The sequence below is a fragment of the Onychomys torridus genome, chromosome 5 (assembly GCF_903995425.1).
Source record: "Onychomys torridus chromosome 5, mOncTor1.1, whole genome shotgun sequence".
NCBI lineage: Eukaryota > Metazoa > Chordata > Mammalia > Rodentia > Cricetidae > Onychomys > Onychomys torridus.
Window position 1 is genome coordinate 50321254 of NC_050447.1, and position 25483 is coordinate 50346736.

The 25483-nt window shown below is 54.7% G+C and overlaps 1 protein-coding gene across 3 annotated transcripts in view; it reads left to right on the plus strand.

Annotated features, from left to right (window-relative positions):
- Zfpm1 (zinc finger protein, FOG family member 1) overlaps positions 1-18578 on the plus strand; it is a 59922-nt gene extending 41344 nt beyond the window's left edge. The window contains exons 4-10 of one of the 3 annotated variants that reach the window (XM_036188957.1): positions 3228-3361; positions 12556-12655; positions 14328-14534; positions 15147-15377; positions 15676-15771; positions 15858-16004; positions 16172-18542. In XM_036188957.1, coding sequence (XP_036044850.1) covers positions 3228-3361; positions 12556-12655; positions 14328-14534; positions 15147-15377; positions 15676-15771; positions 15858-16004; positions 16172-17931 — 2675 coding nt within the window. In that variant the 3' untranslated portion in view covers positions 17932-18542. Of the gene's footprint in view, positions 1-3227; positions 3362-12555; positions 12656-14327; positions 14535-15146; positions 15378-15675; positions 15772-15857; positions 16005-16171 lie in introns of all 3 variants that reach the window. The other 2 variants (XM_036188955.1, XM_036188956.1) reach the window with 2 other exon arrangements.
- The last annotated feature ends 6905 nt before the right edge of the window (positions 18579-25483 follow it).

A 25483-nucleotide genomic window follows, 5' to 3' on the forward strand; every position in this document is an offset into this window, starting at 1 on the left:
TGAGCACCCCTTCTACAACATAGTAAACTGAGGCTCCAGCAGGACAGAAACAGCTGCCACTAGGGCAGTGTCAGGACTTGGCCTGTTGGTTTGAACACAGTTCTGCCACCCAGGGCACCCCAACAATAGCCAGATCAACCCCTACCCCCAGCCAGGCTCCAGCTGAGGAGGTGGATCCTGGGCTTCTGTTCCTGGGGGGCGAGTGCCCTGAGGGCCGTGCATGACTAACATTGCAAACAGATAAATATGCATTAGGTTCCTTGAAGATGCTTCTGGGGAATGCAATTAAGTCCTAGCACGTGATCTAGAAGCAATGTGTACAGTTGTTTACCTGAATAAATTAGCCCTTGACCCAGTGCTGGACCTGCAGTGATAGATAGCCTGGTCCCTGTCAAGGGCCCACCAGAGAGCATTAGGGAAACTGAGACCAGAGCCAGAATATTTCAGTCCTGGAAGAAGCCAGCTGCTCCCTCCTATGTCATCCTTCAAAAGGGTACTGGGGTTGCGTAGTGAGACTGGGTCATACTCAGCCTGTCTGCTACACAGTCCCACTGGCTGTTGACCACCCTCTTTGAGCCTCGCTCTCCCAGGAATGCCAGGAGGAATCTGGTAAGTCGTGTCTGGCTGAGGGACAGAAGATGGCACCAGGGTTCATGTTAGGACTGCAGGTTCTAAGGGACAAAGGGCACATTCTCCGTTCTCCACTGAGGGAACAGGTGGCCAAGGCCTAAACCAGGCTGGAACCCACCATAAAAGCTCACCATAGGAGCTGCCTGTGCCCATAAGGGCATCTGGACAGCACCTTGTTCCTAGAATTCCCAGGATAGAAGCTGTGGCCCCAATCCCTGTCCTGGGATACCCCTCAGAGCTCTGACAGTGCGCATGTCCAGCCCAGGTTTCCTGTCACCACTGTTGAGGTCCAGGTTCTCTAGAAAACTGTCTTCCCAGCCCCTCACCTGCACTCTCAGTCTCAGGGTCCTTGGAAAATGACCAGCTTTTCCAAGCCCCTGGTATTGTTTTACCTGCTAGGAGAGCATCTCTGCTGGGCATTAGCTCAATTTTTGGCCACAAGGGATTAGGGCAGGAACTGGGTTATCTAAGTAACTGAATGTTGACTATCACCAGAGCTGCTGTGCACAATTGCACAGGTTGCCCTGTACATGGTGCTGAGGTAAGCTGAGGCTGAGATCAGCAGCCTTCCCCTTCCCCATCTGCCTCAAAAGGCAGACTGGCTGACCTGGACCCTGGACCAGAGAGGTGTGTTACCATAGTGATTGTTGTACATCTCACCTCTGCAAGGCCTCCCCCAGTCCCTGAGTGCAGAATGATGGTGCTGTCCCCCTGGGAGAGGGACCGCAGCCCTTATCAGCAACCAGCCCTCTCTGGCAGTGCATGATACCCAGAGGATGGGGTGGCTGCCGTGGGAAATGCCAGCCATGTTCTTATCTGGAAGGCTGAGCCATGGCCGTGAACTCTGATTAAGGTGCGGGGCCGTTTGCTGGTGGGTGAGTGAGGGGGTGGTACCGACTGCCTCCTTCCCCATGGGGGATGGAGGCAAGCTGGAGCCCAGAGCCCGGCTCCCACAGGTAGCAGCATGGATGGGTGTGGCTGTAGGACTGGCCATGCCACGCCCTCAGGGGGACCTGCATCAACTGCCTCCTTACCTTGTGCCCCAATTTGTGAGGACACAGCCTCAGGTGAAGGTGTCTCTGCAACAGGGAGATCATGACAGGGGCCAGGCCCCATCTTCTGAGGGATGTTCTAAACACAGAATGGAAGTCATGTGAGGGTAGATGACTTAGCTGTCTGTCTCAAGATCCAGGTACACCCTTCTCAGGATAGAGCTTTCTCTGTCCCTTCCTGACACCTCGATGGGATGCTGGGTAGCCAAGCTTAAAGCACAGACTCTCAAAAGAACTCTCTAATTCTATCTCTGTCCTGAGGGCCATTATGTGGGGACCAAAGACATAAGCACCCAAACCAGGGGAAGCTGACAGGTCACAACAACCGATAGACAGCCCTATAGTCAGTCCAGGTTTGGGTACTGACACCTGCTGCCAGCAGTGGACCTATCAGGGCCTCAGTTTCCTCATCTACATGGCAAATAAGCTTCACAGGAACTAGTCTCTCCATCCCTCTCAAGACAGAGCTGCCAAGCCCTTGTCCCTGTTCCTGAAGATGATACTGACCATCCTGGTGTCAGCTTCGAACCATGCCCTGTGGGGCAAGGGAAGGTGAGGGAGGGGGAGCCAGTGGGACAGCCCTGTACCAGGACAGTGTCCTGGGTGAGCTACAGAAGACTGGTTGCTTTTATGAAGGGTAGAGCCTGCCTTCTGGCCCCTCAGCCCCTCTCCCACTCCCAGGCTGATAAAGGGGTGCAGGCCTTCTTGGCCTCCAGCCCTGGTCCACTGCCATCTTATCAGCCCTGGGGAAGACAAAGGCCCAGTTACAGCTCTCCACGGGGCCTCCTGGCGTATTTACACCTTATCTCCACCATTAGCTGGCCAGTTATCTGATGATCGAGCCCATTAAGGCCACAGCCTGCCCGATGGGGCTCCAGGAAGTGGGGCCGCCACAGCACTCAGGCCAGGGGACCAGGCCAGGCCATGTGAGGCCTCCACAGGCTGGCAGCCTGGGTAGCAGGTGGACAGGGCAGAGGGTGTATGGCCTGAGGAATGACAATGCTCCCACCTCCTTTAAAGAAACAGAAGCTCAAGTAGGGCAGATGGCTGGCCACGTGTCCATGTGTCCCACAGCCAACACCAATAAGTACAACCCAGGGTCTCCTGTCCCAACCTGCAGGCCACGATCCATGAGAAGTTCTAGAAGCCTCATGCGGCATACCCTCTGGCCCTGCATTCTGCATCTGCCTTTCTTAAAAGACACTGTCTTTTATTTAGAACCACCTGCTAATCCAGGGTGATCTTATCCCATGGTCATTAGTCACACCTGCAGACCTTTTTTCACATGCAAGGGACAGTCACAGTTATAGGTGATATCTTGTGAAGGGCCACCATTTGGCCTAGCACACAAGGTTCTGCAGACAGTGACCAAAGCCATGGTGTGGCCTGTCCACCTCTCTGTGGTGTTTCTGCAATCCAACATGTCCTCAAAAAGTGCAAAGGCCTGGCCCTAGGACCAGGCCAGGAGTGGGGGCTATGGGCCACAAGTGAGCTGGGGGGAGGGGGCCACCAAGCAGCCACCTCACCCACCATGTTTTTCTTCAGAGGAGCTGGAGCTGGCACTGCGGGACGGGCAGAGGTGTGTACGGGCCCGACTGAGCCTCACTGAGGGCCTGTCCTGGGGCCCATTCCACGGGAGCATCCAGACCAGAGCCTTATCCCCTGAGCGGGAAGAACCGGTAAGGAGCTGAACCCTGACTGACCAACCAAACCTCCTTCCTGCCTTTACCCATGGGGAACTTTGGTAGAACCCAAAGAGGCAAGAGTAAAAGGGGAGGGGTTTCCTGGGAGGCCCCTGAAGGGGGAGGGACTTCCTGGGAGGCCCCTGAAGGGGGAGGGACTTCCTGGGAGGCCTCTGACGGGAGTTATACTGTGCTTTGGGTCCCAGGTGGCTACTTCGTAGAGGACGGGAGCCCAGCAGAGGAAAGGAAGGGGGTCCAAAGGGAATGAGTGGCAAGGAACAGGGTGCCCATCAGGTTGGGAGGGCAAGGTGGCCAGGGGTGGGCAGCAGCTTGAGTGAAGGGGAAGCTGCAGGAAGGTAAGAAGTCCTTCCGACACAGGAACAGGTACTGGGGTGGGCGTGGCTTTCCGGCACCGGCTCAGCTTGCTCACTCCAGCAGCCCTGCCTGGGCAGAGATTTCCTAGGGCAGCCCTCTTCCCGCCGCACAGCTACACTGCCGTTTGTCTTGGACTTGCTTCTGAGGCCGCTTCTGTTTATGGCAAGTCGGCCTGGCTTCCTCCTGCTGGGATGTGTGGGTTCCTTTTGAAATGGTTTCAGATGGAAGATGACACAGAGACCTGCGTACAAACATGGGGCAGCTGCATAGGCAGCTGATGAGCAGGAATTGGAGGGCCTTGTGCAATGTCCAAAGGCATGATGGCAAAGGCCTGGGAAGCCCAACAACTCCTAGGCTAGCCCTGTCAAGCCTAGGATGCGTTGTCTTTATGCTAGAGCACTGTGGTGTACGCCTTCTGTCTCCTGATGTGGCATTTGTGTGTGGCTTGATCCAGAGATATTCACTGGCTGACCAGTGCCACATGCTACTGGGTTCCTTGGGCTGAGAACTGCCTTCTTAGTGCCCTTTGCAGGTGAGGCTGAGACTGTGGGCTGCACTTCCCCAGCATCTGGAGGCCAGGATGCTGCCCACCCGTGCATACCCAGACTCATCCTCAGAAACATCACAGAAGCACAAACTGCTGACACAGTGTCCATAGGCAGGTAGAGAGCAGCAAACAGATCCCTAGCACGGACCATCACTCACAGCCCCTTCTGCACAAGCCATATGTGGTGACTCAGAATCTCTGTGTTGGGACAGCCTTTCTCATGTTGGAAAAAGTTCACCGAGTTCAAATAAGCCACCTACAGAGGCTTGTGGCCTGGCCACATAGCTTTTCAGCCAGCAGGATAGGTACACTTGTCCCAGGCTGTCCAGGGAGAGCAGGAGCTGGCCCTGGACTGAGCGGGTCCACCTGGAGTCTTCTGTTTGCTATGTCCCAGGCAGATCCCTTCCTGCTCAGAGCCACTGTTTTCTCAGCCCTTGGGACCGCAGGCAGGACACACAGAACCTAGAGACTTCCTTTAGGCCTAGGCCTGCAGAGAAGATAAGGTCAGGCTGTGCTCTGAAGTAGGAGTCAATTCCCTTGCCTGCTGGTGGCTGCGTGGAGTACGTAAGATAGGCCCAGAGTGGTACTTGACCCTGTACACACTGAGTGCAGCCTGAGGAAGGAGACTGGCCCAAGGTCCAGGGAGGGATGTCACAATGCACAGGACAGCTGATTAAGGTCCCGTAGGAAGGAAGCCAGGGCATTCAAAGTGACTCTACAGGGCGAGCATGTCACTCTGTGCAGTAGACAGCAAGTGACTTGGAGACCACTAACACTGGTTAGGCAGAAAGAGGAGTCAGTGTGCAAGCAGGAACCTGGTAGCCCCTGTCTCCACACTCTAGCCAGGAAAACTCTCATCTGGCAATAGGAGCAAAGGCAGCTCTGCCCAGGAACTGACACCCAAGTCCTGGTGGCCCTGATTCAAGTCTCCTCTGTGTTCCTTCGGGTGGTCAGCCTAAGCTAAGATAAATAAGTATGTCCCAGGCACATTCTACATGGCAGCCTCCCCAAACCCTAGGAGGCAGGCCATTGTCCCCAATTTTTAAAATTTATTCTCCCCTTCTTCTGCCTCTGTCCATCCATCTGTCCATCCACACATGCCAACACATACATGTGGAGGTCAGAGGACAACTTACAGGAGTTGATTTGTTCTTTCTACCTTTGGGGTCTTGGGGAGTGAACTCATATTGCCAGACTTAGAAGCAAGCCTCTTCACCCACTGACCCATCTCCTTAGCCCCAGATGTTCCCATTTTATAGATGACAAAGCTAAGCACTGAGGCTCTTACCTAAATCACCAGGATCCAGAGAGCTGAGGGAGAGCTAGAACCCAGCCCAGCTGTGTTCAAGTTCTTGGGCCATCTCAAGCCACCCTTCCTCACAAGAGCCTCTGTCTCTGCCACCCTTTGATCCCAGTTTGTCTCCTGGCATAGCTCAGCCTGGGAAGGTGGCAGGAAGGTAGACTCCCCACCCAGGTGTGAGATGCTGGCCGATGGATTGCAGTCACAATGCCTCTGAGGCTCCTGGTAGAGGGAGGAAGCACCTCCCTCACTCCCCTCTATCTCACAGAATTAAATCCTTGATTAACCCTTATCTCCCCAGCAAGGCACTATCTCCGCCTTGGCGCCAAGCGTCCAGACACACGGCACAGATGATTGATTTCTGAAAGATATGGGCGCCTTTGCGATACTTCGTTTATTGTCTAAATATTTTTGCTAACATTCAGCGGGCCCTTATCAAGTTCGGCTGATGGGTCCCAGTTCTCCCTGCAGCCTAAGGAAGAAGTCGCCTCCTGCCCCATGGCCCTATCAGCCACCAGGCAGTTCCTCCTCTCCCCTAAGAGAAGGAGGAGGGAGCACAGGCAGATATGGGGCCCCTTTCCCGGGCTTCTCTTAGGCTGGGGACTGCTCACCATGGGGACATGTTGAAAGAGAACTTTCCCCCAACACTCACCCACACCAGATATCCAGGGTTAGTATCCAGAAAGGAAACTGAGTCACACAGCCCTGAGTGGAGAGTTGGTAGTCTTGAATCTATGGCTTGCTATGGTTTCCATTGCCTGTTTAAAAAAAAAAAAAAAAAAAAAAAAAAAAGACAATTGAAAAGGCTTCTTGAGGTCCCAGCTCCAAGATGCACCTACCCCCGCCCCACACACACACACAAAATGCTCAGAATGGATTAATGAGGAGAGAGGAAATGAGATGAGGATACTAAGTGGATGGGTGGACTGATGGATGATAGGTGGATGGATGGATGAGTGGGTGAGCACATGAAGTTGGGTAAGTGAATGGGTGGGTAAGTGGATGGGTAACTGAGAGTAGATGGTGGATGGATGGTGAACAGATAAAGATGGATGCATGAGTAGATGGGTGGTAAGTGGGTGGGTGGATGGGTGGATATGGATGCATAAATGGTTGTTTAGATGGGTAGATAGGTGAGTAGATGGACTATAGATGGGTGGGTCAATGGATAAGTGGATATGTAGACATGTATCCATAAATGGGTATATGTATGGGTGGAAAGATGAAGAGAGAGAGGGTAAGGGGTGAATGGATGGATAGACAAGTGAGTTGATGGTTGGTAAGTGGGTAGATAGGTTGGTAGGTGAATGGATGGGCGGAAGAGTGAATGAGCAGATAGGAAATGGGTACATAGGTGGATGGATAGATGAATGGTAAGTCATAGCCATTCACCCCCGCCTGGCCATGCTGGTTCTGCCTGTTCATTGTTCCCTCGGCTTACTTACCTTGGCTGGGAGCCCACCATAACATCAGTGAAGCCAGGGGAGGGCCCATGACTGCTAAGCAGGAAAAGATGCTAGAGACACTGAAGTGGGACCATCTGGGCAGCCTCCACATGGCTTTGGGCAAGTGTTCGCTGAAGTGTGGGATGTCCTTTAGGTCAAGCCCTAATGGCCTGGGGCTCTCTCACCTGAGGACTGAGCTAGGAAACCAAGGCTAGCGTGGCAAAGTCCAGACTCACCTCAGGCCCCACCCTAGCTAGGGATTTTAGGAAGTGCTGGGGCAAGCTTAGTTTTCAGCCACATCTCTGTGTAACTGGAAGGGAAGGGGTTACCAGGAAAGGCCCCCTTTCCACGCAGCCCAGCTGTGCCCACCACTGCCCTACCCAGACAGAGAAGTCCTATGTTTGAGTCCTGCTTTGCTAACCTACTAAGGCATTTCAACCCCCGTCTTACCATCTAGTGCTTAGAAGAGGGTAGGCCAGCCTCAGGAACCTCCGCTGGAAATGCTGTCTGCCGTATTCTGACAGCAGCCAGATCCTCCCACAGATGCCCCCTGAGTGCTACAACCTGGTGTCTCAGTTACACTCTGTCATGGTTGAAGACAGAGGTCACTATCCTCAGGGGTCGAGCCGGTCCTGTGGGTCTCTGAGGCAGAGTCTGCCTCAGGTGTCTGGTGGCCCCGGGACCCTTGGCCACCACTCTGTCTGCTACTGACTTCATGTGGCTCCTGTCTCCCTTTGCCTCTTCTCTTTTTAGGTGACTTGTTATTGAGCCTAGGACTACCCCGCTCCAGATACTTCCACATTTTCATTTGGAGATTCTGAACTCAGACTTGTAAAGACCCTTTCTCTATGTGAGATCACTCTCACGATTCTGCTGACATCTGTGAAGCCACCATTCCGCCCACTCCACAGAGACTGGGATAGTCGGGAGTGTCATTTGGCTGGGTCACCAGGCGGAAGTGGAGGGGACTTCTAGTCTAGTCTTGCTGCTGGCCTTGTGGGGGCCTAGGCACCCTTCTTCTCCATGCTTTGGTTTCCCTGTGTGCTGTGTGGTAGGAGCTTAGGAAATCCCCAGGCACCAGGCTTGCCTCAGGCTCTCCCACCTGCTCCTGAGCCAGGGCAGCTCTAGCCTTGGGCCCACCTGCAACTAGCTCATCCGTGGGTCCCAAAGCCACCTAAGATAAAAGGCTGGGGACCAGGAGGTGAGCAGCAGGGTATTCCAGAGAGAGGGGTTGGCAAGGATGGCATGATTTGTACCCCTGTGACCTTCCCGGCCGGTGATGTCGCTCTCCTGGATCTGCATTCCTCTGCCTGTGATGGCCCAGTTAGCAGCAAGCCCAGGCCTGACTCTTGCTAGTCCCTTGTCTCCTACTGTCCTTGGCCCTTAACAGGCCCTGGTCCTTCCTCCTTTCTGTTTATTTTGTCCCTAGCACCTGGCACACAGCTGGCCTTCAGGAACTATCTGAGGAATGAATGAATGAATGTGTGAATGTGTGACTGAAAGGCCACTAGGATGGGGCAGAGCTTCTCAGACCTTTTTGTGTGCATAGCCATCTCAGTGGGCCTCAGCCCTGTACCTGTGAAGTGGGCAATGGACATTTGGGGGAAAGAAAGGAGCCCTGGGCTGCCATCAATATGCAAGATGAGTGAATCAGTTTATTCTTAACACAGGTCGATGGATTAGGAGAGGGGTTATAATTAGAGTCACCCTATGGCCACAGGCCTCAGCCCTGGTTTTCCAGCCCATGGAAACCTGGAGTCCAGGCCGCAGTGTAGGATGCCATTTCTGGGCCAAGCTGCCCAGCTGAGGGGGCCTACCTTCCCTATAAATGGCTTTATAAGTTGGACAGCAAGGTTTGGGAACAGTCTCAGATAAAGTTGTCGTAGCGGATAGTGCACAGATATGGCTTCTGATGGTTATCAGCCCACAGAGTCAAGACATTAACCTCTTTGTTGGGGGAACAGGGGAAGGCTTAGATACACAGGAGAATTTAAAGCGGCTGACATCATCTTGGGCTAGGGCCGGGGGTGAGTTAGAGCCAGGAGGAAGAGACAAATGGTGACTTGAGGGACAAGAGGGATGAATGCCAGGGCCCTGCTCTGAGCCTGGACACACCTGTACAGATGGGGTGGAGCCTGGGTGAGGCACTGAGACCAGTGAGAGAGATGGCCTCATCGTGCCTCTCTGATGGTCTTAGCCAAAGAGCCATCTGTGAGGATTGAACACAAGCCCCGTCCTGAAGAGACAGCTTGACTGGCACAGCACTTGCCTAATATGCACAAAAGCCATGGGTTCAATCCCCAGTATTACATAAACCAGGCATGGTGGTACACACCTGTCATCCCAGGAATCAAGAGGTAGAAACTAAGAGGTTGATAGTTCACAGACATCTTTTTTTTTTTTTTTTAAGATTTATTTATTATGTATACAGAAGAGGGCGCCAGATCACATTACAGATGGTTGTGAGTCACCAAGTGGTTGCTGGGAATTGAACTCAGGACCTCTGGAAGAGCAGTCAGTGCTCTTAACCTCTGAGCCATCTCTCCAGCCCCACAGACATCTTTGACAGTGTAGCAAGTTCAAGGCCAGCCTGGATTACAGGAGAACCTGTCTCATAGCTCTCCCCTCTGAAAAATAAAAGAGACCCCATTCAGGCCTGTTCCTCACCACCCATGGGTAGGGCAAGACCCTGTGGGGCTTTGGCTGATGCCTTCAACACTAGAGAGGAGCTTTTATTTCAGAACTGCTCAGAAACAAGAAAAGAAAGTAAAGGAAAGAAAGGAAGCAAGCCACACACAGGGACCTTAACCTGTCCTACTACCCCAGCCACTGCCAGAGGGGATCAAAGCGTGGCTCCAGCTTACATGGAGGTTCTGAGCCAAACAGGGAGCTATCCAGGGATGTCAGGTGGGACTGAGCTGTGCTCCATCCTCCAGGACCTAAGAGATCCGGACAGAAAGAAGAGGGAATGTAAATCCCTGCCCCAGACCGCAAACAGTCCTGACACAGTGGATGACAGGCCCCCTGGAAGCAGAGAAGAACCATGGATGGAGGCCCAGGACATCCGTTTTGGGGCAGCCAGGCTCTCATGACCTGTTTCCCTGGAGGATTGATGTGATTATGAATAGCCTCCCCTAGCTCCCTCCTAGCTCTGCTCCCCGAAGTTGAACCCCATGCAGCAATGCTGCGGGGCAGGGGGTGGGTAAGAGGGAAGCAGTATGGTGCTCCCTACACCAGGACCTCCACAGAAAGAGCGGCTTGTGCAGCGTCAGCAAAGTGGCGCGCGCGTGTTTTTATCATGCCGTGAACATGCTGCTCCAGAGAGCGATAAGCGTTAAACCGACCGCGAGGCTGTCAGTCTCAGTTTGAGGGTTTAGAAATATTGGGACGAATAATTAGATTTCATATCGTTACCACAGCACCCATCAGAGGATCAGGCAGATTAATTTTCTCACCCTCCTCCGCTCATTAATATTCATTAGAGACGTGGAAGGCTGAGGCAGGGAGGGCCAAACCCAGCCACCTCACTGACAGCCCTCTGCTCAGGCCTGGAATAGCTAGGCTATGAGAGTCACAGGTCCCCAGTGTGAGTGCCACACCCCATGTGCTGCATTATCCCTTGGGTTTGCTCCAGGCTACTCATCTGTGACTCTGAAGGCATACCTATCCCCTTCATCCCTGGGAGTCAGTAAGGTACCCATTAAGAATGAGCCATCCCCCTGACACCAGTAGATCTGAAACAGGCTCTTGGGTGGAATGCACCCCCTCAATGGACATCTGGCAATTGCCAGCCTGGTCCAGGACCCTTTAAGGCTCATACCTAGGCCCAGAGATAACTTCTATTCACGTCATCCTTCAAGCAAAGCGTAAGGCAGCTGTGGCCAGTGTGTGCAGCTCCATAGGCTTCTGCCTACCTACACGCATCAATGTCCAGGGAGGAAAGGGCTATAGAGAGGAGAATGACATGTCTGGGACCCCCTGAGAGCTGGTGGTAGGACAAGGAGTCTTCCCAGCAACTGTGTCATGTGGCCTCACTCTGCCGGTATATAGGAAACTGAGGCCAGAGGTGTAGGTATTACCTGCCGGGACTCTAGGGTTCCCCTTCAGAGCCAGCTTATCTCCACTCTCTGCTCCATGACAAGCCACGTGGCAGCAAGCAGGTGACGTGGAAGCCACCTGGCTGGGCTGTGCTGACTTCATGGTACCTGGTCACTGGGAGTTCCCAGCTAGGAGGCCTTATCTTGCTGGTTCTGTATATGCCATGTGAATGGGGTCTCTGAAGAGTTGGTCCACAGGGGTCATAGGGGAAAGGTCAAGCCTGAGTTAGCCCCTGATGTTTGGCCCTGGAGTCAATATGGGCACCACATACAAGGAAACCCATGAAAGCCAAGCACAGCCTTGGCAGGGTGGTGCCCCACACAATCAGCAGCCAGTTGTTTATCTTTCCTACCCAATGAGCCAATTGCCATGAACACCACAGGGGTTCTTAAGACCCACAGAATGAGCTCTGGGTCTTCAGTTAAAAGTTCTTGAGGTACAGGTTTCTGGTTAAAAGGCATCTTTATTTGAATAAAACAGCGAGTGGCTGACGTAATAGTGCATGGGCATGCTCTGTACTTCTACACATAGTGCTCAAATGGCTGGGTCCAGGGACTGAGGTTCACTCACCCTCCAAGGACAAACAGGACAGGGTTTCTGCTGCCCCTGCTTGCTTGCCACGGGCTGTGTCTCATCCTCCACGTGAGACTAAATCCCAGCCCAGCCTTCCAGCCTGGACTGCACTGAGACATGGCCACGTATACTTCCTTTGCTGCTGGGCTGAGAGCCAGGGTGTAGGGGGCAGGAAACAAGCAGCTTTGGTGGCCCTGGGGGCTGAGCCCAGAGCTCTTCCCTTCCAGGTCTAGACCGAGCTGCAGAGGAAGTGTGTGGCACAGGCCTAGGCTGGAACTTCTACCCCCAACCCTTTACCCAGCCTCAGTGCCCTTGCCTATACGATGGTAAAAAGGGCATAGAGCCACAGCTACCCCCTACCCTTTGTCCAGCCTCACCAACACAGCTGGTCTTGGGCTGGGACGACCCACCACAGGGAAGTGACAGTGTTGCCAATGAATGGACAGGGGTAAAAGTTCCACCCTGCACTAGAGAGGAAAGCTATACTGTAGGAGGACCCAAGGGTCAGTTGGTGTTGTCCCGCCTCCCTCCTCTCCCTCCCTCAAGAGGAATTGGTATCATGTAGCTCCCTGCAGGCCTTCACTGTGGCAGGGAGGCAACACAGGTCTGCAGGCTCTAGACTCACTAGCTGTGTGCCCTTGGACACACTGCTTGATCTCTCTGGACCTTTGTTTCCAAGAGAGACCAATACCTTGGAAAGAGCAGCACCCTGCCGTGCCTCCAAATACCATAGTGTTTGGACTACACATGTCCCAGCCATATGAACTGCCAGCCACTGACCTCCACTGCACAGCGAAGTCCCAATAGGCACTCCTTTGTAGTCTGATCCTCTCCTGTACCTGGTCTTCCCTAGGGCCCGGCTGTGACCCTGCTGGTGGATGAGGCCTGCTGGCTAAGGATGCTACCCCAAGCCCTGACGGAAGCTGAAGCCAACTCAGAGATCTACAGGAAGGGTCTGTGTCTCACGTGCCTGCTTCACTCCCCTCTAAGGTCTTTCAGAAGGCAGGCTCTGTCTGACCCTGCTCTTAAAGGGGCACTAGCCTATCTGGGTGAGAATGATAGACTGCTTAAGAGAGCACCCAGAACCCCATCTGAGAGGATGATGGACAGTGTTGGTAGCTGCAGTCCTACAAATCATCTCTATTGACAGAAGGGCTAGATGGGCTGCACTGGCCCCTCTATGGCCACTGAGATCGTGGCTTCTCCACCTGGGTTGAGGTAGAGACTGAATGCAGAGGGATTCTGGGGGCCACAGAAGGGCAGCAACCTGAGGCCCAGCCTGGGTTCTGTTCGACCAACTGTGTTCAGACCCAGACCCACCCCTTACTAGCTGTGGGACCTTGGGTAAGTCCTGGCTTTCCAGGTTGTTGCTCCGTCTAGAAAACTGGAAAAGGCTGTCTGTGGTCAAATGATTTCATCCTACTTGACCCCCCTCCCTGTCTCTCCAGCCTTCTAAAAGTGGAGGTTGCAAAGGGAGCTCTCCCCTCAGCTAAAATATTCTGGAAGCTTTGTCCTTGAAGTCAACTCCTGAGTAAGCCCTCAGGGGAAACAGAGCGCCCTCCTAAGGTCCAAAGGTATTAAGAGTTTGAGTTCAAGTACGTGGGACCTGTGCCAACACCTCATCCTCTGTGTGTGTGTGTGTGTGTGTGTGTTGTGTGTGTGTGAGTGTGTGACACGCGCACGCACACTTCAGTTTCCCTATCTTCAGACCATGTTCCCCATCCCATCAAAGGGTGGTCTAAGGCCCCAGAGAGAGCTGCCAGAAGGCAACCTGCACTAGGAAGAAACATGCCCCAACACCAGAGTGGATGCTGGCAAGCAGCAAGCCATGTGCTTGCCCCACTAAGCCCATAGATTTCTATATCAGTCCTGCCTAAGTGTGCTGTCCACAAAAGACAAGGGCTTATAGGGCTGATGATGATAAAGGTGACATGATCTGGGTAGGGCCTGTGCTTTGGAAAATCCAAGCCAAGCAGACAGGTTCATAATGACCCCAGAAATCCTATGGTCTTTGATGAGTGATTTTTTCCTATATCACCATCGCTCCCACAATGGGACTGACCCAGGCTCTACACTGCAGCTCAGCTCCAACTGCTGCCTTAGAACAGACTGACTCCGTTCTTGTCCCACTTTCTGATGGGAGTGGCCCCTGGCTTGGGACTGAGGCCAACAGTGACCCTACTCACAGCTCAAAGGGAAACACAGCCCCAGGGTTCCAGACCAGAAGGCATGCTGGCCTGGCACTCCTGGGTTTTGTTGATTGAGGCTGCCCTCTAGAGGTCACTCTGGGAACAGCAGCTGGCCAATTCCCAACAGGATTCGTTCTAGGGTCCCCTGCATCAGAAAACCCCTCCACCCCAGCCAAGTGGCCACCTAAGATCCCCTCAGTTATTGCTGCCAGTTCCATACCCCTTTTCCTGGAAATGGTATAGCCCCCAATCCTTGCCCAGACACAAGATAGCACCCCTCAAATCCAGCCAGCCACAACTGTGAACCTCAACACAGCCACTTCCTGCCATTTGCCTGGCCTCACCTATCCCTGGCAGTACAGTGAGCCCCAATGTGAGGGATAAAGGGAAGGACTTCCATTGTGAACCCAGCATCATCAATGCCTGTACCCTACAGATGATGCCCTCTGGTGCAGGGTCACCAAGGTGGTGCCTTCGGGTGGACTACTACACGTGTCCCTTGTGACTGAGCCCCATGGTACTCCCAGACATCCTGTGCAGGAACCAGTAGAACCCGGAGGCCCAGCTCCAGTGCACACAGACATCCAGCTGCTGCCCCAGCAGGCTGGCATGGCGTCCATCCTCGCCACTGCAGTCATCAACAGTAAGTATGGTACACCCTGGGTCAGACTTCGGTTGGCACTCAAGTTAAAGATCAAGGCTGGGGCATAACTCAGAGGTACTGGGTATTCACATGCAGGAGGTGTGAATTATGCCCCCAGTAAGACAATGAACTGAAAAGGGACAGTAACCAGCTAATGCAGGGTGACCTGGGTCCTACAAGTTTGCACATGGCCTGCTGAGGTGGAGAGGGCTCAACCCCCGGAGGATCTGGGTACATGTCCCATGAGAAACAAGCAGTGGAAAGCGGGGGGGGGGGGGGGGGGGGGGTGTGTTTGCCCTAAGGCAAGTAGAAGCTGAGTCCCCGGTTCAGGGACAAGAAGGGACAAGAGAATTCCCCGAGCCTGAGTCCTACAGTGAGAAGAGAGGACTCATGAATAGGTCACTGTTGTGGGGCAAGGGTGACCTGGGGGAATTACTCAGAGATCCCATTCCTGGTAAGACCCGAGCCATCAGGGACACGTTGAAAGGGGAGCTGGGTTACCAAAAGCCAGCACGCCAGCTTGGAGTCATCAAAATCAGGCTTCACACAGGCCAGTCCCTACTCTCAGGTACCCGCATCAGTCTGTACCCCATCCACTTTCACCCCCACCAGAAGATGTCTTCCCCTGCAAAGACTGCGGGATCTGGTACCGAAGCGAGCGGAACCTGCAAGCCCACCTACTCTACTACTGTGCCAGCCGCCAGCGTGCAGGCTCCCCTGCCTCAGCGACTGAGGAAAAGCCCAAGGAGACCTACCCCAATGAGCGCGTCTGCCCCTTCCCCCAGTGCCGAAAGAGCTGCCCCAGCGCTAGCTCACTGGAGATCCACATGCGGAGCCACAGCGGTAAGCACCGCATGCCTGCTCCTGGCCTCACTGCTCTCGGCATAACCAGGCACTACACACCAGACAGGTGCTTAGGAAAGTTTACTCTGCTACCCCGTGCCCATACAGCTCTTCTGTCCCTCTCCACAGCCTAGCACAAGGCTTACCTGTGTCTACCTGCACACGTAATACAGGGCTAGGTATAGGCCTGGACCCTGGGAGGCATGTGGCTGGCTGATAAGAAACTAAAAAGGGCCTGGGTCCCGTGTCCCTTCCTTGTCACTGGCATCCAAGGCAGCCTCTCCTCTCCATGTTCCAGGAGAGCGCCCCTTCGTGTGCCTCATCTGCCTGTCAGCCTTCACCACCAAGGCCAACTGTGAACGCCACCTCAAGGTGCACACGGACACACTCAGCGGTAGGTGGGCTGGAAGGGGTCGGGTTGGGGGTCTCTGGGGCCGCACCTCAGCTCCAGGACCCTGACCACAACAGCATGGCCTGCAGGTGTCTGTCACAACTGTGGCTTCATATCCACCACAAGGGACATCCTCTACAGCCACCTGGTGACAAACCATATGGTGTGCCAGCCAGGCTCCAAGGGTGAGATCTACTCTCCAGGGGCTGGACACCCAGCAGCCAAACTTCCTCCAGGTAAGCAGACATACTGGGGCCTCACTGACCCTCTGATAAGTGGAAAGAGGGGGCTTATCCATAGGCAACACATGGTCTCTGTCAGCCTTTGTCCTAAATCCCTTCTGCCTACCCCATCCTATGTAGGGCCTGTCCCAGGCCTGACATGCAGTCCTGTGTTCTTGTAGACAGCCTGGCAGGCTTCCAGCAGCACTCGCTGATGCACGGCCCCCTGGCTCCCGCTGACAAGGCACCCACCCCATCCTCAGGACTGGACAATAAGGCCTTGGCCGAAGTCACCAATGGAGAGACCAGAGTGCCCCCTCAAAATGGGGGCAGCAGTGAGTCCCCCGCAGCTCCCAGAACCATCAAGGTGGAAGCTGCAGAGGAGCCTGAAGCGGCCCGTGCTTCTGGTCCGGGAGAGCCAGGTCCCCAGGCTCCATCTCGGACACCTTCACCGCACAGCCCCGCTCCAGTCAGGGTGAAAGCAGAACTGTCCAGCCCCACGCCAGGCTCCAGCCCAGGGCCTGGAGAGCTAGCAATGGCGGGGACGCTTTTCCTGCCACAATACGTGTTCGGTCCGGACGCGACTACTGGCCCTGCAGCGCCACAGGCCTCAGAGATCCTGGCCAAGATGTCCGAGTTGGTGCACAGCCGGCTGCAACAGGGTGCGGGGAGCTCCGGAGCAGGGGGAACGCCCGCCGGCCTCTTCCCGGGGACTAAGGGCGCCACGTGCTTTGAGTGCGAGATCACCTTCAACAACATCAACAACTTCTACGTGCACAAGCGCCTCTATTGCTCTGGCCGCCGCGCGCCCGAGGACACGCCCGCTGTGCGCAGACCCAAGACGGCCCCGGGGCCGGCCCGCGCGACCCCAGGCACAGCTGCAGAGGCAGACCAGCAGCGCTCGTCGCCGGGGCCCGGGCCGCGAGAGGAAGAGGCGGGTGGCGCGACCACTCCAGAGGCCGAGGTCGCTGGCCGAGGCAGCGAGGGCAGCCAGAGCCCGGGCAGCTCGGTGGACGACGCAGAGGACGATCCCAGCCGCACACTGTGCGAGGCCTGCAACATCCGGTTTAGCCGCCACGAGACCTACACTGTGCACAAGCGCTACTACTGCGCTTCACGCCACGACCCGCCACCGCGCCGGCCACCCGCACCCACGCCGGCTCCGGGACCCGCGGCTCCGGCGCTAACAGCCCCGCCCGTGCGTACGCGCCGGCGACGCAAACTGTATGAGCTGCCTGGAGCCGGTGCTCCGCCTCCTGCTGTAGGCCCCGCCCCTGTGCCTGTTGTCCCCGCCCCCACGGCGGAGCTGCCCTCCTCTCCGAGACCCGCGAGCGCAAGCGCCGGCCCCACCCCCACGCCCTCTCCAAGCCCGGTACCCGACGGCCCCATAGACCTGAGCAAGCGGCCCCGACGCCAGACTCCAGATGCACCTGCCGCTTTGCCCGCACTGGCCGACTACCATGAGTGTACTGCATGTCGTGTAAGCTTCCACAGCCTGGAAGCTTACCTGGCTCACAAGAAATACTCGTGCCCCGCTGCGCCTTTGCGCACCGCTGCCCTCTGCCCCTACTGCCCGCCCAACGGGCGCGTGCGCGGCGACCTGGTGGAGCACTTGCGCCTGGCGCATGGCCTGCAGGTAGCCAAGCCGGCGGCCAGCCCAGGCGCAGAGCCTCGCACGCCCGCCGAACGTGCTCTGCGTGACAGCCCCGACGGCCGCGCGCCACGCTCCCCATCCCCAGTTCCTGAGAACACGCCTTCTGACCCCGCAGATCCAGGCGTGCGGACGCCCTCCAAGGGCCCACCAGCGTCTGCTCCTTCGTCAGGTGGTGGTGGTGGCCACCGTTACTGCCGCCTGTGCAACATCAGGTTCAGCAGCCTGTCCACCTTCATCGCACACAAGAAGTATTACTGCTCTTCTCATGCCGCTGAGCACGTGAAGTAAGCCTGCGGGGCTGCACCGCCTGGACCCTTGGCATTTAATAAAGATGTTGGGTGTGACAAGCTTGCTGATGGGCCAGCCTGTTGTCTTAGATCCAGTGGGCTTCGTTCCATACCCCAGCCTGTGCAGACCCGCAACGGGCACCCCACCGTTTCCTCCAGGACCTAGCCCACTCCAGAGGCTCAACCACCTGATGCAGAGCCCCTCCTCTGCTTCTAGCTCACCCGCAGCCCTGCCACCATGTGTGTCCAATTGCAGACCACTAGGGAGAATGAAACCTTGTACTTGCTGAGTAAGAGAGGAAGGGTGCCAAGTCCCAAAGGGCCCCTCCCGTCACCACCTGGGTGGGTCCCTATGACTACTGAGTTGGCACTGGGGGTACCACCTGTAGTGTGTTGCTGACTGGCTGTAGACCATGCCTGGCAGAGCCCATCTAAACTCTGTCTAGCCATTGCCTTGGCCTCTTTCATTACTTGGCCCCCTGAGAAAGCAAACAGGCCTGTTTTCCAACTCCATAAGTCGTAACTGGCCCACTGTGGAGGTTGGAAATACCTCTGGAGACCTGGAGCATGGTTTGCCTCTCACCCAGCCCTCTAAGGTGACCTGCTAACAGGCCTGGGTTTGCACAAAAATAAATGTTCCTGAGAGTCATTCACAGGTCCTGCCCTACTTACCACAGGGGTACATAAAAGCTACACCTTTTCAGTAAGAGTTGGCCATACACCATCAGGACAACCAGAGCCCAGGATTTGGCTAGCAAAGGGTTCTGAGAAGTCAGGCAGCCTCTGTCTTGGGCCCTCTTTTCACAAAAGCTAGCCAGTGTGAATCTACATTCTGGTCTCCATTCAAAGCCTGGTAGAAGGCTAATGCCTCCAAGTCTACACTCACGGCTCTCTAGCAGCTTAAATACAGTGTGTACCTGAAATTGTTTAAAGGTGATGGGGAACGTCAGGGAGATGGGCTGGTGGGTAATAGATGTTTGAATGACAGAAGGTCACCTCAGCCTCCCCCTTCAGCCCCATCTCATACACAGCTTCGGACAAGGCCCTGAACCACAGGCTCACCATATCATCCAGGCCTGCCTCAGTTTCCATGCCTGTAAAATAGGATTGAGATCCCTTCTGAGAACTCAGTGAAGGGACCCTGTGACCCTCACCCAGGCTGAGCTGCAGGTCAGGCTATACCCTGTTACCCGGAGGTCCCTCCTGCCATCCACTGTTCCCACCTTGTGCTATAAGAGGGTGTTACCATGGCCTGGTAGGAGCCTCTTGAGCAGAAGTGTGAGCTTCCTATGACCTCTGCAGTGGGGTACTGGATCCTGCAGTTTCCCACAGTTTATGGCCAGGAACAGGAACCAGCAGCCATGGCGCCCAACATGGGGTGCCAGCTAATGGGGAAATTCCACAGAGTCTATTTGATAATCAAAGAAATTTATTCGGGATTAATTCACAACAAGCATAAAGGAGTTGGTTGCAGAATCCAGGAGGGGTGGGGTGCGGTCCAACACGGTTCTCTGGAGAACTCTGCCTTGATCCGCAGCACCAGCATCTGAGACCACAAGGTAGCCAAGAGAGAACGAGGCATACTCATCCCAGGTCTTAAGGGGTCCCCATCTTGGCCATGCCCCAGGGGGTGCAGGTACCTAGCAGTTACCTGCTGCCTATTGGAGGTGGTACTTCCGGGGTAAAGCACAGATAGCTACCCCTACAGTTCACCCCTGGGCCTGTGTTCAGTTGATATACACCTGTGCTTAGAACTCACTCAGTCCTGGCATGCTTCCACAGATGCCAACAATCCATGTGTACCCTCAAGTTTATGTCCCATTCTCCTCTCCCTAGGTTTGCCAGCACCTGCTCTGTGTCCTCTGCCCTATGGTGTAGTTGCCATAGCCAGACAGCCAACTGACATTTCACATACCTCCTCTGGGTGTTGGGTCCCTGCTCCCTGGAGGGCTGTAGTCTACATGAAAGTAGGGCCCTGGGATGCCCCTGAGTTTGCCATGGGTCTGGCCATACCTCTTCCCTTAGACTCTTGACTTCCTGTCCAGGGATTACCCCCAAGGTTTCCCTAGGGCATATTCCACTCCCACATATGAACCTCTGCCCCTCACGCTATAGTGATGAAGGCACCAGCTCCACCTGCTGCACTTTTTGTAGATGTAACTCGATTTTGTCCATGTTGGCCCATTCTACATCCCATACTCCCAGTCTGGAACATTCTTCCAGGTCTCCTCTTAATGGCCCCATTCACATCTCCCCAGCAGACCCCCCCTTACTCCCTCCTTCCAAGGCCTGGCCTCTGGCTTCAGTTCCCGGTAAACCCCTTCTCCACCCTGCAGAGCAGACTCCCCTCCCCAGCCTTCACCATGTAGGGGTTCACTGCAGGAGGAACAGGGGCTTTCTCTGGTCCCACCAGCAGAAGCCCAACCCTGCTCAGTCTACCATATTCCTTAGCTACAGGTCTCTGTAGTGCCTCTAAGGGACTCCCCTCCATATGAACTTTGCACCTCTCAGTGGGCCTCCTACTAGATTAACCTCACTATGAGGTTCACTCAAGATCACCAGCTCTTTTCTAACCCTCCTAGCCCTAGATGTCTGGCCTGTTTCTGAGATGAGTTCATAGCTACTGGACAAGCTCACTAGCCATCTTCTTCCTTACCCGGGAGTTGGTTCCCAATCACAGACCCCAAGGTCAGTCACCATCGGGCCTCCCAGTTGGTCTGCCTGTGTCTACCTGCCCCTCACCTCCTTATGTGACACCATACCACCCTCTTATCAGATGTGTTCTCAGCCCACCATCTCTACCCACCATAAACAAGGTCGTATGTGCCACCAATGCTAGCCACCGCTATGATCACCACTGAGTGCCTAGGAGCCTGTTTGCTGAGCCATGATGGCTTCCTTCAGCCCTGCCTGTCACACTCCTCCCCCACCATGATCTGCCTCTTAGTGCCCTTGCAGGCAAGACAGACTTCCACCTCCACCTCTGTCCTCCCTACACAACACTCCACGCTGCTGTAGGCCTGTGCTGTCACCGAGGCTTGATGGAGTCCCTGTGCCCTTGCACCGCTTCACCGCCTCATGATGATTGGCACACGAGCATCCGTGAGACAACACAGGGAACTGAACTATTCCCAGTCTCCCATCTCTGCCAGGTTACTATCTTCCCCATGCACTGGGATTATTCCAGGGGTAGGGACACCAAGGTTCGGTGGTGCCGAGTCCCTACCAGCACACCTCTGGGACAACTGGGCTCTAGCCATGTGGGCTGGCCTGTCCTAGCACTGAGGATCTCAAGCACCATCTCCCCAGGCCCAGCCATTACCTGTGTGGAGCTCAGGCCTGTAGAAGCTCAGCCAGCTGCCCAGGAAAGGTCATGTCTAGATCCTTCTCCCTCCCCCCGGCAGACACCCCTACCCCAGCCCTGCTCTTGGTTCCAACACTAGTGGAAGCTCGGGACAGTAGAGGGCAGCGATGGCTCATGCAAGCACCTGGCTGGCCCGCCACCATGCTTAGCTAGTCCTGCCTGCCCACCCTGAAGTGTATGCCGTGCCCCCAACAACCCCCAGGAAGAGGAAGGAGGGGCAGAGGTGGGCAGATCCTCAGCACACTTCTGCATCGCCTGCCTCAGATCACCTGAGTGCACACATGCCACAGGGCTGATTCAGGCCTGCTCAGGGGCCTCGTTCGTATGTCCTGACAGCTGCTAGGTGTACACTGTTAGCACCTTCCTTGAAAGCCTCATGAGTGGGTATAGGGCCCACCTGCTGAACAGACCTTCCTCAGCCCCTGGGGGAGGGGCTGTTCTGGGAGAGAGGTGGAGCTGGACACGAACGTCATCCAAGGGAACCTAGCCCCTTACATGGCAGCTGCACTCTGGCCTGGCCTGTCACTCACTCATCCTGGGCATGAGTACCAGAAGCCTCTGCCCTCGCCAAGCCCGGGATACCCTGCACAGAGCGGCCAGGCAGCAGGTCCACTGAGGCACACCAGTGGACAACTGGACAAGGTTTGTCCTGGAACTGATCAGAGTGTGTTGACTAGGGATTAGGGGGAGGGAGGAATCCACAATCTAGGATGTCCTAGAAATGGCCTGTGCATGCCAATTGCTCCAGGTTGAACTCCAAGCCCCAAGCAGTCAGTTAGGGGCTGGAGCAGGCCTTGCACCCCAACTTCATTCTGAAACTCTGGGCTGCACTAGCAGAACTGGCTCCCCAAGAGGTCAAGTGTCCTACACAAGGGCACATGCAACCATTCTGGGGTGGAAGCCCTGCCTCTCCCACCCATGTATGAGGACCCTCCAAACATAGTGGGGCTCCCAAGTATTTCGGGGTGCTCTCCCTGCACCCTCACTTCTACTCCATAGTCTCCTTTAGCCTTGGAGCCTCTTGGGTCCCATAAGTGTGAGCAGTGAGGCCTGGGTGCCATTGGGGCCCAGCGTCTATCTGCCTGTCGTCAGTGAGTCCAGTGTCCGTTTTAGGACTAGGTGCTTGTCAGCTATGGATACACTTTAAGGAGTTTGTTTGGTTGATTTGGTTGTTTGGTTGGCTTTTCAAGACAGTTTCTCTGAGTAGCTCTGGCTGTCCTGGAACTCGTTCCGTAGACGAATTCAGAGATTCACCTGCCTCTGCATCCGGAATGCTGGGATTAAAGACATTTGCCACCACCTCCCAGCTCCCACCATCTTGTTTTAAACCCTGTTTTACTTATACCTCTGTTTTACTTTCCTAGGTACTCATTAGGGCTTTTCCCCGGCCTTCTTCCTTAGATTTTAAATGTTTACTTAATTTTGGGTTGGTTTAGATTTATTTTATGTGTGTGAGTGTTTTACCTCCATGTATATATGTGTACCACATGCATGCCTGGTACCAATGGAGGTCAGAAGAGGGTGACCGATCCCCTGGAACTGTAGTTATGGATAGTTGTGAGCCACCATGTGCATGCTGGGAACTAAACCTACATCCTCTGCAAGAGCAGCAAATGCTCTTAACCACTGAGTTGTCTCCCCAGCTCCTGATTTTTGTTTTCTTGGGGCAGGATATAACTATGCAGCCCTGGCTAGCTTGGAACTTGCTATGTAGACCAGGCTGGCCTTAAATTCATAGAGATCTACCTGCCTGCCTCTGCCTCCTTACTGGTAGGTCTAAAGGCATGTGCCACCATGGCCAGCTTTATTTAGGATTTTTGTGTCCTGTTTTTTAACTGTTGTGGTTATTTTAACACTCTTGCTGCATGATACTATATCCTAAAGTCTAAACACCTGGCCCGCTTGGGCACAGGAATCTGACATCACCAGAATGAGCGACACTGTGGTGTTGTGGTTGGTTTGGCTGGATAAGCTGCATGTTTTTTCATTGTTGCTGGTGGCTTTAGTGTTGTTTTGAGACAAGGCAGAGTCCTGTTTCATAGTTCAGGCTGGTCTGGAACTCGCAATCCTCCTGCCTCGGCTTCCCGAGGGATGGGTTTGCAGTTAGATGTTTTATTACTCTTTTACCATCTCAGTCTCCATGGAGCTACCTCCTCCGAGTGGCCCAGCCTGGCTCAGCCTGGCTCTGCCTGGGCCCCAGTGGTCTTTGCACATCCTTGTCCTGGTGTGTATTTCCCACTCGGAAGACACTTTCTATTTGTGGGACTATGGTGGCTCTCAGGTCCTCTTGCTATCACAGGGAACATGTCCCCTGCAGGCAGAACTGCTCCCTCACGATGTCACTGCAGCTTTGCTACCCATGCTGTCCTTGGATGTTTTAGTGTCATGTGGAGCCTTGCACGGATGAGCCTGTATCATCTCCGCTTTCCCTCTGCCATTGGTCTTTACTTCCCTGACCTCGTCCATCTTCCCTTCCTAACTGTTCTTTTCTCCAGTTGACTGAGGAGCAAAGCACCCATGTGGATTTTCTCCGCCTGTTCTGAATGCTTACCGTCTTTTTACTGCTGTCGTTCACAAGGCTGCAGAAAAGACCACATGGCAGGATGGCCCTTGTAGACCTGTGTGCCTGTAACCTGGCTGCGGGAGGCCCTCTGTCCGGTGTCACATGGGGATTCTGTGGGAGGTTCCTATGGTGCTTTGGCAGAGAGCCCAAGCTAGTGGCTTAAACAGCACATGTGGATTCTGTCATAGTCATGGTGTACCGGGGCCCAATGCTGTCACAGTGAGCTGAAGAAAAAGGGTCAGTTCCTGCCAAAGACTCCAAGCACAATCCTCTCTTTGACTTCTCCAGCCTCTAGAAGCTTCTGCATTCCTTAGCTAGTGGCCTCTCCCCCTTTACAGCCAAGACTCTGCTCTCTCTCTCTCTCTCTCTCTCTCTCTCTCTCTCTCTCTCTCTCTCCTGCCTCCCTCTCCTACTGATAAGAGCATGCCACACTTCAGTCACCCAAGAGTCCAGAACGGTTATCCCCATGTCGGCTAAGGAGGAACTTCGACCCGGTTCTCACTCCAGATTGGCTATAGACATCTTTGTGGTCATTCTGCCATGCACACCTTCCTCTCTCTTGGACACATTTGCTGCTGTGTCTGGGTCCCTGCAATGTGGGCGTTGGGCACCCACATGGCCTGTACAGTGTTGTTGCTAAGGTTCCCATCGCTGGCTCATGATCCTCCTGTTCTCTGGAGCACAGATGTGTTTCATGCTGAGCCTACCACCACCTTGCCTCGTACCTGGATGACAAATAGCATTCCCGTCAGGTGCAGGAGCCGGACTGCTGCAGGGGACCTGGAGAATGACTTCAGAGTCTTCCTCATTACGTTAGAAATTTGCTTCCAAACTCCTGTCACTGGACTCATAGGCCCCTGAGCAATGTAAAGGTCACGTCTTAGAAACCAGAAAACAAACAAACTCCCAGCCCAGCCACGTCACAGGGCTACAGTCCCAGCTACACAGGGGCAGCAGAGCTGAGCTGAGGCACCCTGTGAAGCCCAGGCAGTCTATGGGACTGACTGTACACCCATTCCACTGGAAGGCATTGCAATCAACATATACAGAGTCCCCATGCCCTTCCACAAGCCCTGTGCCCCCTCCCGTGTGTCCAATACAGCCTACGGGTAAGCATGATGTGTACTGTGTATGCGCTGACAGCTCCTGTCCTACCCGGCATTAGGTCAGAATCGTCCAGAAAGTCCCTCAGAGGAGTGGACAGTGGTGTGGCTGGCTTACTGTGGAAGGTGGCTTTCCATCCGAGCTCTCAGGACACAGCACCAGTGGAGCTCTTTGTACCTAGCTGAGTATCTCTGCTGTCCCTAGCCTGCCCTGTCACAGAGATTTGTAGCTCTCTTCTGCCCTCTAAGAATACTCACTGGACAGGGAGGGTGTGGAGGACTGTATTGTGTTTCTGGTGCACCCCTCTTCCCTGAGTAGAGCTGGGGACAGAGAATCCAAGCACATCCAGGCAGTGCTGGCAGCAAGGCGGAAGCTCACATTAAACAGCAGCTCAGTATTCAGAGTCACTCACTGAGGACAGCCCAGGGGTCAGCTGCATTTTTCTATGGGTCTAATCAAGTATAGTCATCACTGAATCCTAAGACTTAGAAGCCAGCTGGGGGCTCCCGTGAGACCCCTACT